This window comes from Anguilla anguilla, chromosome 4, assembly GCF_013347855.1.
Source record: "Anguilla anguilla isolate fAngAng1 chromosome 4, fAngAng1.pri, whole genome shotgun sequence".
NCBI lineage: Eukaryota > Metazoa > Chordata > Actinopteri > Anguilliformes > Anguillidae > Anguilla > Anguilla anguilla.
The window spans coordinates 62,835,544-62,852,023 of record NC_049204.1 but is presented as its reverse complement, the minus strand read 5'-3'; the positions used below and the strand labels follow the sequence as shown (position 1 = coordinate 62,852,023).

General features: G+C 50.9%; 1 protein-coding gene across 1 annotated transcript in view; it reads left to right on the top strand.

Annotated features, from left to right (window-relative positions):
• drosha (drosha ribonuclease III) overlaps window positions 1-16,158 on the top strand; it is a 63,470-nt gene extending 47,312 nt beyond the window's left edge. Inside the window, exons 29-32 of the mRNA XM_035414626.1 lie at window positions 4,338-4,441; window positions 8,945-9,037; window positions 9,916-9,962; window positions 15,605-16,158. Coding sequence (XP_035270517.1) covers window positions 4,338-4,441; window positions 8,945-9,037; window positions 9,916-9,962; window positions 15,605-15,735 — 375 coding nt within the window. The 3' untranslated portion in view covers window positions 15,736-16,158. The remainder of the gene's footprint in view (window positions 1-4,337; window positions 4,442-8,944; window positions 9,038-9,915; window positions 9,963-15,604) is intronic.
• Window positions 16,159-16,480: the final 322 nt, after the last annotated feature.

The window sequence follows — 16,480 nt, the reverse complement described above, 5'->3', positions numbered from 1 at the left end:
GGTGGGTTCAGTAAAGGGTTAAAGGTGAGGGTACCTGTATCTCACAGGTTGGGTTCAGTAAAGGGTTAAAGGTGAGGGTACTGTACCTGTATCTCACAGGTTGGGTTCAGTAAAGGGTTAAAGGTGAGGGTACTGTACCTGTATCTCACAGGTTGGGTTCAGTAAAGGGTTAAAGGTGAGGGTACTGTACCTGTATCTCACAGGTTGGGTTCAGTAAAGGGTTAAAGGTGAGGGTACTGTACCTGTATCTCACAGGTTGGGTTCAGTAAAGGGTTAAAGGTGAGGGTACTGTACCTGTATCTCACAGGTTGGGTTCAGTAAAGGGTTAAAGGTGAGGGTACTGTACCTGTATCTCACAGGGTGGGTTCAGTAAAGGGTTAAAGGTGAGGGTACCTGTATCTCACAGGTTGGGTTCAGTAAAGGGTTAAAGGTGAGGGTACTGTACCTGTATCTCACAGGTTGGGTTCAGTAAAGGGTTAAAGGTGAGGGTACTGTACCTGTATCTCACAGGTTGGGTTCAGTAAAGGGTTAAAGGTGAGGGTACTGTACCTGTATCTCACAGGTTGGGTTCAGTAAAGGGTTAAAGGTGAGGGTACTGTACCTGTATCTCACAGGTTGGGTTCAGTAAAGGGTTAAAGGTGAGAGTACTGTACCTGTATCTCACAGGTTGGTTTCAGTAAAGGGTTAAAGGTGAGGGTACCTGTATCTCACAGGTTGGGTTCAGTAAAGGGTTAAAGGTGAGGGTACTGTACCTGTATCTCACAGGTTGGGTTCAGTAAAGGGTTAAAGGTGAAGGTACTGTACCTGTATCTCACAGGTTGGGTTCAGTAAAGGGTTAAAGGTGAGGGTACTGTACCTGTATCTCACAGGTTGGGTTCAGTAAAGGGTTAAAGGTGAGGGTACTGTACCTGTATCTCACAGGTTGGGTTCAGTAAAGGGTTAAAGGTGAGGGTACTGTACCTGTATCTCACAGGTTGGGTTCAGTAAAGGGTTAAAGGTGAGGGTACTGTACCTGTATCTCACAGGTTGGGTTCAGTAAAGGGTTAAAGGTGAGGGTACTGTACCTGTATCTCACAGGTTGGGTTCAGTAAAGGGTTAAAGGTGAGGGTACTGTACCTGTATCTCACAGGTTGGGTTCAGTAAAGGGTTAAAGGTGAGGGTACTGTACCTGTATCTCACAGGTTGGGTTCAGTAAAGGGTTAAAGGTGAGGGTACTGTACCTGTATCTCACAGGTTGGGTTCAGTAAAGAGTTAAAGGTGAAGGTACTGTACCTGTATCTCACAGGTTGTGGGACAGTAAAGGGTTAAAGGTGAGGGTACCTGTATCTCACAGGTTGGGTTCAGTAAAGGGTTAAAGGTGAGGGTTCCTGTATCTCACAGGTTGGGTTCAGTAAAGGGTTAAAGGTGAGGGTTCCTGTATCTCACAGGTTGGGTTCAGTAAAGGGTTAAAGGTGAGGGTACCTGTATCTCACAGGTTGGGTTCAGTAAAGGGTTAAAGGTGAGGGTTCCTGTATCTCACAGGTTGGGTTCAGTAAAGGGTTAAAGGTGAGGGTTCCTGTATCTCACAGGTTGGGTTCAGTAAAGGGTTAAAGGTGAGGGTTCCTGTATCTCACAGGTTGGGTTCAGTGTGCTGTGGGACAGTAAAGGGTTGAAGGTGAGGGTACTGTACCTGTATCTCACAGGTTGGGTTCAGTAAAGGGTTGAAGGTGAGGCTACTTGTGCTTTATAGTTAAGGTAATTGAGGTAATTTGAGGTGCACGGTGTCCAGTACTCTGTGTTCTCAGTACACACATTCTCAGTTTCTCTCTCTCTCACACACACACACACACACACACACACACACACCGGCCTGGTTCACGGTGTCCCGCTGGCTTGCGGTTGGCGGGTGGGCGGGTCTCCTGTTACGGGGGGGGGGGGGGGGGGGGGGGATAACGTTTCGGTTTCTCATCTAAACGCGCGGCCTTCTGATCCTCCATCTTCAAGGCCCCTCAAAGCCGTCGGCCGGGCCTCAGAAATGAGCAGGCCGGCCTTTCCCTAAATCCGAGGAGAGCTTCCGGAACGTTCCGCTTCAGCCCGTTATCCCTTAAAGGTGCTCATTACCCGTCCCCGCCGCTCGGTGGTCTTTAAGCCACGGCTCCTCACCCCCGCCGTCCAATCAGACGCCTGGGTCTTCGGGTCTTTGCTGCGGTAGTTTGGGTTAAATACTGGGCTGGGATGATGGGTCCTGCGCTCTGTCCCCTGCCCCCCCCCCCCTCCCCGGTGGGATTTGGGGCTGCGGGCGGGGCGGGGGCCTTAATCGCCACACCGCAGTGTGGCCGTGTGATCGCTGGTCTGAAGGCTTTCTCTGAGTCGCTCGGCGGTAATGACACGCTGGTCTGGGCCTGCCGCGGCGGGGTCTGTGGTTGGCGGTCGGGGAGCTGGGGGCGCGGGGGTGGGGGGACCACCCGCTCTGTACCGCCGGTGGCTTGGAGCGGGCGGTCGGGTGCTTTAATGTGGCGGGGCGAACCCAAACTCCGTGCCACGCCCGCCCCTCCCCGACGTCCCGTTTGAAGATGTCACGCGTACAGCACACGCCTCCACCTCCCTGATTTCAGTCCCCGAAAAACCTTTGGCCTGGTTTGTAATCTACATGCATAATCCACTTTGATGTGGATAAATAATAAAAACCTGTTAGTTTTTTATTTATACTTTTTTTTTTTTTTACTGAATAAATAAAAGGTTATCTCAGCTGAATTATTTTTCGTCAAAAAAAGAATAATTGACAAACTTGCAAAAACTGTTCTTGTTTTGAAAATGACGTGAATGAATGGTATTTTTATTGATGATTCCAGCCCTGCCACCGTCGGGGGGCTGAATGCGCTCCAGAAACGGTCCAGAACAGAGTTGTCGGTTGACTGACCCGGCTAAGCAAAGGCTGAATAAAATAATAACAGCACACGCGTATATATTTATCTTTTTGTGTCAGTTTAAATGGACAGGGCTTAGCTGCTTCCTGGTTGGTTGCTCTGTGTTTCTGTCGAACACGCGGTGGTGAACCGTGTTTCTCTGTGAGTGGGGGTGGGGGGTGGGGTGTTGGGGGGGGTAAAGGAGCACCGGTCTCTGGGGGGGGGGGGGGGTTATTCCATTTGCTCCAGGAGTATAGCTGCTGCCCCCGCTGCTCTCTGTAGAAAATTAATAGGAACAGACAGTCGTACATTCAAAGGACTTCTGGTTTCGTAAGGAGGCTGAGTTCCCGCTAATGGAAGTGCTTTTAGGAGTCCCGTCGGGTGGCGGAGACGCAGCGGGGACGGTTCACCTGGGAGGCCGCGGGAGCGCCTCTTTATTTCGGTCCGACCGCCCGTCTTAAGTATCCTGCGATTTGCATTCATCGCGAAAATCCGGAGTGGGGGAGAGAGAGAGAGAGAGAGATGGAAGGAAGGAGAGAGAGCTACCGTGGGTCAAAGCCACTTCTGCTTACAGCTCGTCTAATTCAAGAGATTACTAGGGATGCACAGTATCAGAGTCGTGTAGGTATTGGCAAATAACAGTTTAAAACAAACATATCAGTATCGATAACAAGCTACGATTACAGCCGAGACGGACCGATATGATTATGCAATGTTCAGTGAAAATTTCATGCTCAGAAAGTAGCCTCATCACAGACGTCTGAACCTCCTATTTGTTATTCATTTTTATTTTGCCTTTTTTTTTGCTAGCCGAGTTCATAAGCAGCTCAGTAGCTATTTAGACCCGTGCTGTCTGCTTAATAAGGAAGTTCACTGCTCATTGACTCCACCCATGAACGTGGCTGCAGTTTGCACCAGCGCTGTAGTGTGGAACCGAGAGGCGTCAGCTGACATCAGGCCTGGCGTTTTCAGATTGAGCACACAGAGTGTTCGATGTGTGTTTGTCGTGCGGTGTGTGCTTAGTGACACTGCGCATATGCTTTTGTGTACGACTGCCTCTTTCTGCTGGAAAATGTCTGCGACGCATTCCATGCCAGTAACGCGCGCTGAATTCAACACCACAAACAAGGAGGCTACAGCTTGCCTCACGGGTTTTGTACTTGGCAAAGAAAGTGAGTGAATAAATAAAAGCCTGGATGGAATTCTTTTAATTGTGTTGTGTGACTGTGTGTACTGCACTGTGTAAGTGTTAGTGTGAGTGTATGTACTGCAGTGTGATAGTGTGTGTGTGTGCATGTGTGTGCAAGTGCGTGTGTGTGTGTGTGTACAAGCGTGTGTGCGTGTGTGTGTGTGTTAGTGAGTGTATGTACTGCAGTTTGTGTGTGCCCGTGTGTGTGTGTGTGTGTACTGTATCCAGTGCGTTTCTCACTCTGGACCCTGTGCTGTGTGCAGGAGTTCATCCTCAATCAGGACTGGAACGACCCAAAGTCCCAGCTGCAGCAGTGCTGCCTCACCCTCCGGACCGAGGGCAAGGAACCAGACATCCCTCTGTACAAGTGAGCTCTGCCACTCTCCCTCTCTCTCTCCTTCACTGTGTCCTTCCCTCTCTCCTTATCTCTGTCCTTCTCTCTCTCCTTATCTCTGCCCTTCTCTCTCCTTCTCTCTGTCCTCTCTCTCCTTATTTCTGTTCTTCTCTCTCTCCTTCACTGTGTCCTTCTCTCTCTCCTTATCTCTGCCCTTCTCCTTATTTCTGTTCTTCTCCTTCTCTCTGTCCTCTCTCTCCTTATTTCTGTTCTTCTCTCTCTCCTTCACCCTGTCCTTCCCTCTGTCCTTCACTCCGTCCTTCTCTCTCTATCCTTATGTCATTCTCTATCTCTGCTTCACTCAGTCCTTATCTCTCTCCTTGCCTCTGTCCTTCTCTCTCTCTCCTTCCCTTTGTCCTTCTCTCTCTCTCCTTTCGTTTGTCCTTTTGTCTCACCTCCTCTCAGATTTCCCCCACTCTTGTCCGGTTGTTGTCTAACTCATTGTAATAATTGCACCGTTAGCCCAACTCAACTGGTTTCCTGAATTTAAATTTATTGCTGCAATTTTAGGATGCGAAACAAAGAATGGTGGAAATCCACAGCACTTCAAGGCCAGAGTGAACGTCACTGCTTCACACTGATCCTGTGGGCTGTCTAATCACCAGTCATCATGCTGGATTTCAGTTTCTTACCCTTCACACAATGGCAATGCGCCATTTTAGCTGAAATTTCCAGCGGTCATTCTTAGCCAATAGCCATTCTCACCGCTTGTTTCTTTCGTGCGATGCCGCAGATGCCACAAACGCCTTCCGCTTTCCACGGCGACGGCAGGAAGCGCGGGCGTGACCTCATTTCCCCTGCCCGTTCCCTCTGTCGTACTAATTGGACGTGCGCACCGTGTTGTTTCATACCCTGTACTTCTTCGTGCTCGTTTTGGACGTCCTCCCTCCTGCCCTCCTTATCATAAATGTTTCCCATCTGGCCGAGCGTTACGCTCCCTGTCTCTCGTTGCATCTCTTCTTTCTTTCGCTCTCTATTTCTTTTCCCCTGTCTTTAAAAAAAAAAATATATATATTTTTTTAGTTTTTATTTTTCTTCCTCTGACCGTGACCATGACCATCTCTCCCCCCCCCCCCCCCCCCACTCTCTGCCACTCTTGTCTCTTGTTTTTTTTTTTTCTGAATAACATCACGGTCGGGCAAAGACATCTGTCGTGCTGACAAATAAGCGTTTAGAAGAAGAAGGAGAAGAAGAAGAAGAAGCAGCGGGGCCCGGTGTCATTTATTTCCACAGAGTTCAGGGAGCAAGTTTCATTTCATAAAGCGCTGCCGGGGTTTCGGACGGCGGAATTGGCATCTCCATGGCAACGGCGCGAGCGAGAGGGGCGCGGGGTTGATGGAACGCGGGGTCGGTAATTGGATTGTGGGAGGGACACACACTTCTCAATCCTGAGGCGTCCTATTAGGCGGTGGGCTGGGGTGGTGGGGGGGGGGTCGAGCGGCCCTCTGCGGACGCTGGCGGGGGACGCGCGGGGTTTCCGAGGGTTACCGAGGGGTTCCGCGTTCCTGTTTGTTCTCACGCCGCCGCGTCCTCCCGCTTCTGAAACACCCGTCGGGCTCTGCCTCGGACGTGATCATCGTTCGTTTTTTTCTCTTTTTCTGGCGACCAGGCCGTTGTCCCGGGGTCGACCCTGTCGGTTCACTCAGACGCGCGTGGCGGGATTCAGCCCGCGCTTCACCTCCCGTTAGACTGCGTTCGTTTCGCGGGAGCGAGCGTAAGAGAACACAAGTGCATCCGCCAGAGCTACACGAGCAGGTACGCGGTTATACACAGACCAGCGAGCTCACATGCAACTCCGCTGAAGCGCTTCGTTTGGGTTCACTGGCCTCACCTAGCGCCACGATACAGATCATTAATGCGCACGGATCGCTTCTGTAAAAGAGCCATAAAAAGTAATATATAATAACCTGCCGTAGTAAACTGAACTAACTGCATTAGAGGGGCATTTTGGGGAGGGGGGCCAGGGAGAGGCCTGCGATGCAGTCACTGGTCTGTTGGGAAAAGACCCCGTTGCCAAGCGACCGGCGTCCTCCTTCGACCCCCCCGTCTCGGTGCTCAGTGTCCCGGGCTCCGCCTCCTCGGGGCAGGGGGCCTTCTCCGCGGGCCGCGTGCTCGCGCATCCATCTCCGAGATGAGGGAGTTCAGAGGTCGAGACGCTCCGATTTGCTTTATTTACCCCAAACTCCATTTTGTGCGTCTCTGCCCCCCCCCGCCCCTGACCTGGGGGTCATTCCCGTGTCAGCCGCTCGGCTCACGCAGCTCCCAGTTTTCACTCGCCCTCTATTTTTTTTGGGCGGGTTGCCTGAGTTCAGAGGGATTGTCCCATATGCGCCTCACCTGGAGCTGGCGCTGGAAGCTTCCCCTGTCCCGTCCCATCCCGTCACGTCTTGCAGGGCGGCAGTGTAGTATAATAGGTAAGGAGTTGGTCTTGTAACCTAAAGGTTGCAGGTTCGAGTCCCCGCTAGGACACTGCAGTTCTACTTAACCTGCATCGCTTCAGTATATATCCAGCTGTGTAAATGCATAGTGTAAATGCTGTGTAAAAGGTTGCGTAAGTCGCTCTGGATTAGAGCGTCTGCTAAATGCCTGTAATGTATGTATGTCTCGTCCCATTCAGGGGTCCCGCTATCTCTGCTAGTGTTCGCGACCCCGCCGTGCTTTTCCTTTTCCTGTTCCCGTGCCGCTAACATCGCGGGGGTTTTGTAGCCTCTTCGTTTATTTATGCGTTTGTTTACCCTTCCCGTGCGGCTCTCGTCGGGGCGACGCGGGGTCCCGTCACTTATTCATGTGGCCGACGCCGTTAGCCAGGGCGACTTACAGTGAAGTGACAGGACGCTTTAAACACGTAGCACGCGTCCGGGGAATCGGGACGAAGAGGAGCAGCGACAGCCCGCCGGACCCCGGGGCATGTTACCGAGCCTCTGACGACACAGTGTCCCTGCTCCTCCCAGGTCTGAAGAAGCATTCTGGGAAATGAAGTTTTTTTTTTTTTTTTTTTTGTAAAGGGACTAAACTTCTCTCTCACAGACAGTGTAGACCATGTGAGCATCAGGGCTCGTTTAGCCTGTACTGTGTTATTTCTCCATGTAGAGATGGCCTTGTTTCTGGACTCACTGCTGTTAATCAACCAACCAATCAATCAACCAGTCAGTCATTTAAATAGTGTTTACTATCTTGTCTAGAGGAAGTGGAGTCAGACCAGTTCCACACTGCAGAACACGAAAGGGGAAACTCACAGTAACAAGAGTAACAGCAGTGAAAGCGTCCATTATTTACAGCACTGATCACACAGACCCTGAGCACTGATGTGCAGGTTTAGTTAGGAACCAGCAGTGGAAGGTGTGTGTGTGTGTGTGTGTAAGTGAGTGTGTGTGTGTGTGTGTGCATGCTTTTAAATAATTTTTTTATTCGCTATAGGATTAAAGCCCCGGGCGTGGCTCCTGGGGTGTGCTCATTACCGCTCACCATGGTAACGGGAGCGTACGCGAGGGCGAGGGCGTGGAGGTCGGCGCGGGGTTCCGTCTCGTCCAGCCTCCCGTCTGATGTCGGGGGGGGGGGGGGGTCTGACAGCGGCGTGGGAACAGCGCGCTCCCGCCCCCGGTCAGGGTCCCCCGTCGAGAGGACCGAGGTCCTCGAGGGTGCGTTTTGGCGGGGTTACGCGTGGCGTAGCCGGCCGGGACCGCTGGGCAGGTCCCTCCCCCCAAACACGCGTGTGAGGCTTCGCTCCGTTCCGTTCCGCACCCGGAGAGAAAAAGACGGTTCAATAATTAATCGCCCCCCGCCGCAAATGACCCCACCGGCTCGTTAAAAATGCACACAAACCACAAAACGAGTAAACTGCGCGTTAATTATGCAGGCCGTCCGCCGCTCGGCGTGCCGCGCCGTGTTCATGCAAATGCGGCGATTCGGGGGAAAAAAGGCCTGTGTTTGTCTTCCCCCCCCCCCCCCGAAAATGTCATGTGCGATAAAAAAACGCGTGTTTACAGATCTGATCCCAAACCAGCGGGGACGTGTACTTCACCCCCCCCCCCTGTCGCTTATGGGGACGGCGGTGCCCGCCGGTGCTCAGTCCCGTTTATTTTTTTTTTCCCGAAATAACGAACCCTCCCCGGACTCGGAAGCCCTCGCGCTCCGCTTGATTTGATTGCCGTCTGCTTCCTTGCCCCCTCTAAAAAAATTTTTTAAAAAGCGAGCCGGTGAATAAAATTGAAACCAGAAGCCGGCTTTCCCTGACTGGCCCTGGACAGACTCCCGTTCCCCCCGAAACCACTGTGCCACGCCCGTGTGTTACCGTGAGGATTCCCGCTCCATGGATTCACTTTTATTTTTATTTCCACCCGGTGGAAACCCTTTTCGAGCGGCTCCCTGCTCGCCTGGAGGCCTCCATGCGCCCTGATGTGCTTTATTTGTTTATCCGTTTCTCTCCTTTTTTTCCCCCTCTCTCTTCCGTTTCTTCTTCTTCTTTCTCACTCGCAGGACCTTGCAGACGGTGGGCCCGTCCCACGCCAGGACCTACACCGTGGCCGTCTACTTCAAAGGGACGCGGATCGGCTGCGGCAAAGGCCCCAGGTGGGTACGGGGGCGCGGGCGGCGCGTCGCCACGGAAACGGGGGGTTTTCGAACCCGGGTTCCGCCGGAGAGCCGGGGCTCGGCCGGGCGTGTCGCGCGAGCTCGGTAACCACGGCGGCGAGGAGCGGGAAAAGAACGCAACGTTTTTATTATTTTTTTTTTTGAGGCCCTGTGATCGTTTCTTTGATTCACGTTCCGGTACATCCCGGGATTTAAAAGCCATGAATTAATAACAGGAAACGAAGGAGGCGTAGCAGCGCTAAGTGGTTTGCTGGGCCACCCCTGTCTCTGCCTTTGTAGTGTCAGTCTGAAGAGAGGGAGCGATATGAGCTCAGGTACAGCCTGCTGCTCTGAGACTTGGGTGGGGTGGGGTGGGGGGTTGGGGGGGGATAAAGCTTCCTGAAAAAAAAAAAGGATCAAAAATAAAAAAGAAAACAATCCATTGAAATACATCAAACCTTGTTTAAATCTCTTTTACCTGGCCCTGCTTGAGAGCGCTTTCACGGGCATTAAGCTGCTGATAAGTTTGTCCCTTTTAAAAAGGTGTTTTTTCGCGGCTATCTGTTCTGCGTACTCGGCGAGCCTAAGCTCCTCGGCGCTCGGAGGTAAACACGGGATGCATAATGCATGCGGCGCCGAGGCGTCGAGGAAGAGCGTGCGCGTGGTCTTCCTCCGGATTACCTCCGCAGATGCGTCCGCGCGCGTTTCGCCCGTTCCCGATTCGTGCAAATTGCTTTTTTGAAAACGTTCTCATTTAATCCTCCCAGTCCCAAGTCTCATTTCGTACCGCAATGCAAACGAGATGTTCTGAATACACTTTTAAAAAACGTGGAATTACGTAATAAAGAATAACTTGTTCTTTTCTCTTTTGGAACCAGCATTCAGCAAGCGGAAATGGGAGCTGCCATGGACGCACTGCAGAAGTGTAAGTTGCTTATGGAGAGAATAATCTCTCTTTTCACATTCATGTCTGTCTGTCTGCATGTGCGTGTGTGGCAGAAGTCCTGACAGTGTGTGAGCGTGTGTGTGTGTGTGCTTGCTAACGTGTGTGTGTGTGTGTGTGTGTGTGTGTGTGTGTGTGTGTGTGTGTGTGTGTGTGTGTGTGTGTGTGTGTGTGTGTGTGTGTGTGTGTGTGTGTGTGTGTGTGTGTGTGTGTGTGTGTGTGTGTGTGTGTGTGTGTGTGTGTCCCTCCCTCCCTCCCTCCCTCCCTCCCTCATTTTAAAATTGTGAAACCGTCTCTGGAGAATGTGCTGTGCTACTTGTCCTGGTTGCTCTGGTGTTAACACCAGCACAGGCTCCTAAAATGCTTTGATTGGTTATTTGCTTTCTGGACACAGCAAGGGAACACAGACAAAGGGAACTCTGTAGATCAGGGGTCCTCAATCTTATCCAGAAAGGGCCGGTGTGGGTGCAGGCTTTCATTCCAACCAAGCAGTTACGCACCTGATTCTACTAATCAAGCGCTAGCGTCTTTGCTAAGGACCTTGATTAGTGGAATCAGGTGCGTAACTGCTGGGTTGGAATGAAAGCCTGCACCCACACCGGCCCTTTCTGGATAAGATTGAGGACCCCTGCTGTAGATGGCTGTTTAAATTCTATTGAGTCCCCTCTACATTGCTCCATTCCCATTGGCTGTTCCACACCTCCACAATCATAATTTTTTTTTTTTTTTTTTTTTTTTTTAAAGGTTATTCATTCTGTACTTGCCTGGATGTGAAAATTCCAGGGCAGATTAACAGGCTTCCGAATTCTGGGGACGAAACGCGGAGACTTCTCGGCCTGGCGTTTCCGTAGCGTCGTTTTAACGTCTTCGGTTTCGAGCGGCGTTTTTTCGAGCACCATCGGCACTCCGATTTGTTCCCATTAACCCCGCGCCGCCGCGCCTCTGCGAAAACTAATTACAGATCGCAGAAGCCGAGCCTGGGCTGCATTTGGGCCCGGTTAACAAGCCATTATAAATAAAGAACACGCTGGCGTCGGATCCGTCCCGCGAACCTGTGACAGGCCGGGGGGAGTGGGGGGGGGGGGTTTTCCAATTAATTTCATGCCAAATGAGATTGCGCCCCCCTTTTGCAGTGCCGGACGGGTCCGTCTGCGTAAATCTCCCGACTAACCGCTTTTTAGCCCCCCCCCAAAAAAAGCACATCTCTTTCTCTTCCCCCCCCCCCCGCCCCTCCTAACCCCGCCCCCTTACCCAGCGGCCTTTTAATATATGTATTTTCCTGGGTAAACAGACGTCGGCGTGATTGATTGATGCTCGCTGCTTGTAAATGAGCGTTTCCTCTTCATAAATTGCCGTTTGGTGTGACTAGATTAGCGGTGCCCGCCGAAAAGGTCAGTTCGTCTGAAGCCATCCATCACCGCGGCCGCGGCTCATTAGAGATGGATCTGGGTTACGGGCCGCGCGATTTTCCAAAATAAATAAAGAGGGGGAATCTCCCAGGGCCCGCCGTCGACGTGCCAGTGAAATTCCCGCCTTCGGAAAAATAACGGAAGCGAAAAATCTAAATTATTATTTTTATAAAAAATGTTTTGTTTTTTTTTTCTGTCACGACGGCTCCGTGGTTCCTGGCTGGACCGTGACTTGGCCAGGTGACTGATGGGTAATAATGTGGCATTTGTGGTTCAGCTGGTTGGGAAAGTGCGTGTGTGTGAGAGAGCCCATGTGTGTGCGCACCTGTGTGTGTGTGCGAGAGAGAGGGAGAGCGATCTGTGTGTGTGCATGCACACGTGTGTGTGTGAGAGCCCTGTGTGTCTGTGTGTGAAAGAGGGATCCGTGTGTGAGAGAGATCTGTGAAAGAGAATCGGTGTGTGAGAGAGATCTTTGAGCAAGATCTCTGTGTGAGAGATCTGAGAGATAGAGGTTGTGTGTGTGAGAGAGAGATCTGTGAGAGAGTGAGAGATCTATGAGAGAGAGATCTGTGAGAGAGAGAGAGGTCTGTGAGAGAGAGATCTGTGAGAGAGTGATAGGTCTGTGAGAGAGAGATCTGTGAGAGAATGAGAGGTCTGTGAGAGAGATATCTGTGAGAGAGAGAGAGGTCTGTATTTGCAGTTGTGGTTGTTGGGGTTCTTTTCATCGTGGCTCAGAGGCCTCCCTGAAGAGTGTTTCTTTGTTTATCTCTTTGTTTATATATTTATTTATGAGAATGAATTGCGTTGGGTTTTATGGGAGCGTCTCTGGTGAGCCGTCCTCTGCGTCTCTTTCTGCTCTGAATAAAAAGTCATTTTCTTTACGGGTGCGGGGGGGGGCGCATTGCCTGAGGAGGGGTTGGGGGAGGAGGGAGTGGAGGGGGGGGGCGGCGGCTGTTTAACAGCTCCGCAGCCCTGAGAAACCGTTAGCACGTTAGCGCGTTCGCAGCGCCGCCGCGGGCTCCGGCTGCAGCCCCCTGCCCGTTTTAATATTTCATCGCGGCCCTGATCCTCCGAACCCGTTTTCCGACGGCCGCGGGATGAAACGCGCGGGATGGAGGTCGCACCTCGTGAGGCGCTAGGCTAAAAACCAACTTCCTCCCTCGCCCTCCGGACGCTCGCCCGGAGACCCCCCATCCGGCGGGTTCGGCTCGGGCGAAAATCGTTCTCCGCGGCGCGGCTCGCGCCCCATCAATTATGCAGCAGAAGAGCGAAGCGTTCAGCGCAGCAAACCAGCGCTTGAGCCCGCTGAGCGCTCGGCCCCGGGCCCCGCCCGAGCGCTCAGCGCAGCAAACCAGCGCTTGAGCCCGCTGAGCGCTCGGCCCGGCCCCGCCCGAGCGTTCAGCGCAGCAAACCAGCGCTTGAACCCGCTGAGCGCTCGGCCCCGGGCCCCGCCCGAGCGTTCAGCGCAGCAAACCAGCGCTTGAACCCGCTGAGCGCTCGGCCCCGGGCCCCGCCCGAGCGTTCAGCGCAGCAAACCAGCGCTTGAACCCGCTGAGCGCTCGGCCCCGGGCCCCGCCCGAGCGTTCAGCGCAGCAAACCAGCGCTTGAACCCGCTGAGCGCTCGGCCCCGGGCCCCGCCCGGTCCTGCCGCCTGTTCATCCGCCTCTCCGTTTGGTTTCAGCCTCCGAAGATAGCTGCGTCTTTTTTTTAGCACGAAAAGAAAACAACTGAAAACATGATAATGGAATAAAACAACGGCAGTAATGATGTATTAAACGTGTAGGCGGATAGAACTGGAGGTGCTGGAGGTTTTTTTTTTTTTTTCTTTCCGGAAATCGTTTTAAAAATAGAATGCTGATGTAATATAGTGTAATATGACGATGATTATCTGTGAAGATGGGACAGCGGTCCCGGGGAGAACACGCCGTCGCTGGCTCGCTCCGCGTCCTTCGCCGGCTCGCTCCGCGTCCTTCGCCGCGTTCTAGAGGACGTCGGGGCGCCCCGCAGGCTAACGGGACCCTTTGTGTGCCCTAAGGGTGGAGAGAAAGAGGGGGAGAGAGGGAGGGATAAGGGGAGAGAGAGAGAAAGAGAGAAGGGGAGGGTAGCCATGGGGCATGGATTAGTCTTTATGAAATAGCCGCCGTGTTGGCGGCCTCCAGTCCGGATGGAGGGAGGGAGGGAGGGAGAGAGAGAGGGAGAGAGCGGCCTTTCAGCGCGCTCTGTGGCAGGACCAGCGCCCTCGCGGCTCTGGCGCAGCGCTGCAAATACGGGCCCCCGGGCCTTCCGCGTCGCCCGGGCCGCGCGTTACCATGGACACGCCCGTGCAAGCCAAACGCTCCGGCTCTCTGAAATAATGCCGCAGACGGACGCCCGCGCGCTCGCATCGAATCCCTCGCCCCTAAACAAAAGACCGTCCGGCGAAGCTCGTTAGCATAGCTTCCGCTGCTCCGTACGCAAAACTGAAGTTGCAGAAGGATTTTATTCCCGTTGCCACTCTCAGATAATGCTATGCGGCGCTGTGCTGTGAAATAGGCACGGTACGATGTGGTATATTACTTTTCTGCAGAGAACATGGCTTCACTGTCGGACTCATCCGCACGTTTGTTGGATGAGTTGGGTTCAGATGAATGTTGGAGACTTATTAAAATGGAATTATGCCACAATATGTTGTAGGGAAAAAAAAAATCTATATTTGAAAATGTGATAAATATTTTTCACAGCGGTGTATTTAAAATAAAAATAAGTTATTGCAATATCTGAAAGTCTGGAGAAATAAGAAGAAACATGCTCTACTCAATAAAATACCTGGGCACTGGATCCAGGAGAGCACACCTGAATAGAACAGTGGGATGCCGCCAGTACTATAGCAATATTTCATAATTTCTTCTTTATTGCCTCATGAATACGGTGCACCCAAATCCTTCCCCGCTCGCCTTCCTCAGTGTGCCAGACCGTGCCGGGAAAAATTAGAGACTAAAAATCTTCTTTTTTTTTTTTTTTTACGGACACAATGCAGTTGAACATAAAACCTGAACCTGAGTTAGCCATGTTAAGCCCTCGATAATGGTGCCAGATATCTGGAAGGTTTAATAATGTGTATATTTCCCCATAAATAAGTGCTGCAGTATATGCATAATATAGGGTTCATTTCCCTATATTTTCAGTGTGTACATTCAACTGGGTGCAAAAGAAAAAAACACCATGTAAACTCGTAAAGACTTTTATCTATGTTTTGATTAGGCCTTCTGATGATTGGTGTTTGGACCTTCTGCAATGCCTTTGTGCGTGTGTGTGTGTGTGCGCGTGCGTGCCCGTGTGTTTTAATTGAAATAATAGATTTAAATGAATATTTAATTGAAATAATAGACTTTTGTTAACTGTGATCCTTGTGCAGAGCTTATCAGATATTTTTTTTTCTTTTGTGCCTGAAACCAATCATTTTTTTTGATATGATAATTATAATTGTGATAATATCCCGGCAAGCTTAGACAAGGTCTATATTAATTTAATATGTAACATAGCATCAGTTTAAAAAAAAAAGAAATTAAATATACCTGAAAGATTATTCAGATACTTTTGAAATAATAATTGAGTGAATATATTTGTACTTTCATTCAAGTAAGCTAAATGGAATTTTTTTTCATTAACAGTAATCATATGCATTACATGATTTCCATCAGTTGACCTCAGGATATGTGTGAGCTGGTAGGGTGTGGCGATGAGGACACACTGGCATTGTGCTTAATGCTGCATAATGCTCCATTTTGCTTTGCGATGATATGGATATGATCATAAGCTTGAATCTCAAATGTGGGGGGTGGCAGTGTGGCGTAGTGGTTAGGGGAACTGGCCTTGTAACTTCGAGGTTGCCAGTTTGACTCCCAAATGAGGTGTTGTCATTGCACCCTTTTTCAATTACAGGGCACTATCTCCGAATGGCCTCGGTATGTAAGAATGTAAGCTGTGTAAATTGTTCTTGATGAGGGCGTAAAGAGTAAAACGTAGCGGTGTGAATTTTTTGCGGTTCGGAGCTTAGCGACGTTTCTCCCAGCGGTGTTTAAAGTGTCCCGTCCCTCGACCCTTCCTGCGGCCGAGCCACAGTCCCCACAGCGGCCAGTCGAAGAAAGGCTGACGTCCGCTGTTATCTGACATTGCTTGCTCTCTCTCTCTCCCTCCCTCTCTCTCTCTCTCTCTCTCCCTCTCTTTCTCTCACAGATAACTTTCCACAGATGGCTCATCAGAAGCGCTTCATCGAGCGGAAGTACCGGCAGGAGCTGAGAGAGATGCGCCGAGAGAGGGAAAGGTTGGAGAAGGAGAGTGACGAGACGGAGGACAGCAGGAAGTGACAAAAAGAGGCCCCCAGGCCACACCCCCCCCCCCCCCCCCCATCATAACCATGACCTCTGACCCAGCAATGGAGCACACAAAATAAGGGGTGGAGCTAGCACACACGCGCTGATGTGACCCAATCTTCATTGTGTTGTGTAGTAGAGAGGATTGGAACCCATGATGGGGTCCTTGAAACTTACTGTGTCGTAACTAATTTTGCTTGTGGGGAATGCAGCTGTGAGAGAGCAAAGTATTCTGGGAAATGTAGTTGGATGAGGCTCTGTTTGCTGCCGGATCCTCTTTCAGCCATTTGTTTTAATGCGTCAGTTTGCAGCCTTTACTCTATTATGTTTTTATGTGCCCCTGTTTAGTATTTAAATTAAACTATTGATGAACTAGCTTTTTAATGAAACGATGATAATAAAAAAGTGTTTTATTGATTTCCGTGCAGCCGTTGTTTTCCCACAAACAAGGGTTTGTATTTTGCATTGCACTCCCATCACAGTGGTGTTTCTTATTTACTTTTTAATTAGTAGTTTTTTGATACTGTAATTCTTATCAGAGGTTATCTTTAGCCCATGTTCATGGTCTTATATGAAGCCTCTTTTAATCAGATATTACAGCTGTTTTGAGGTGTGCCTCTCCGTCTGTTAAACCTCACTGTATTTTCAGGTGTTCATTAACGGAGAAACGGAGAAAACGGTAAACATCGCCAGCCATGAATTAAAATGCGTCTCATAACGACGATGAGGGAAAACAGGA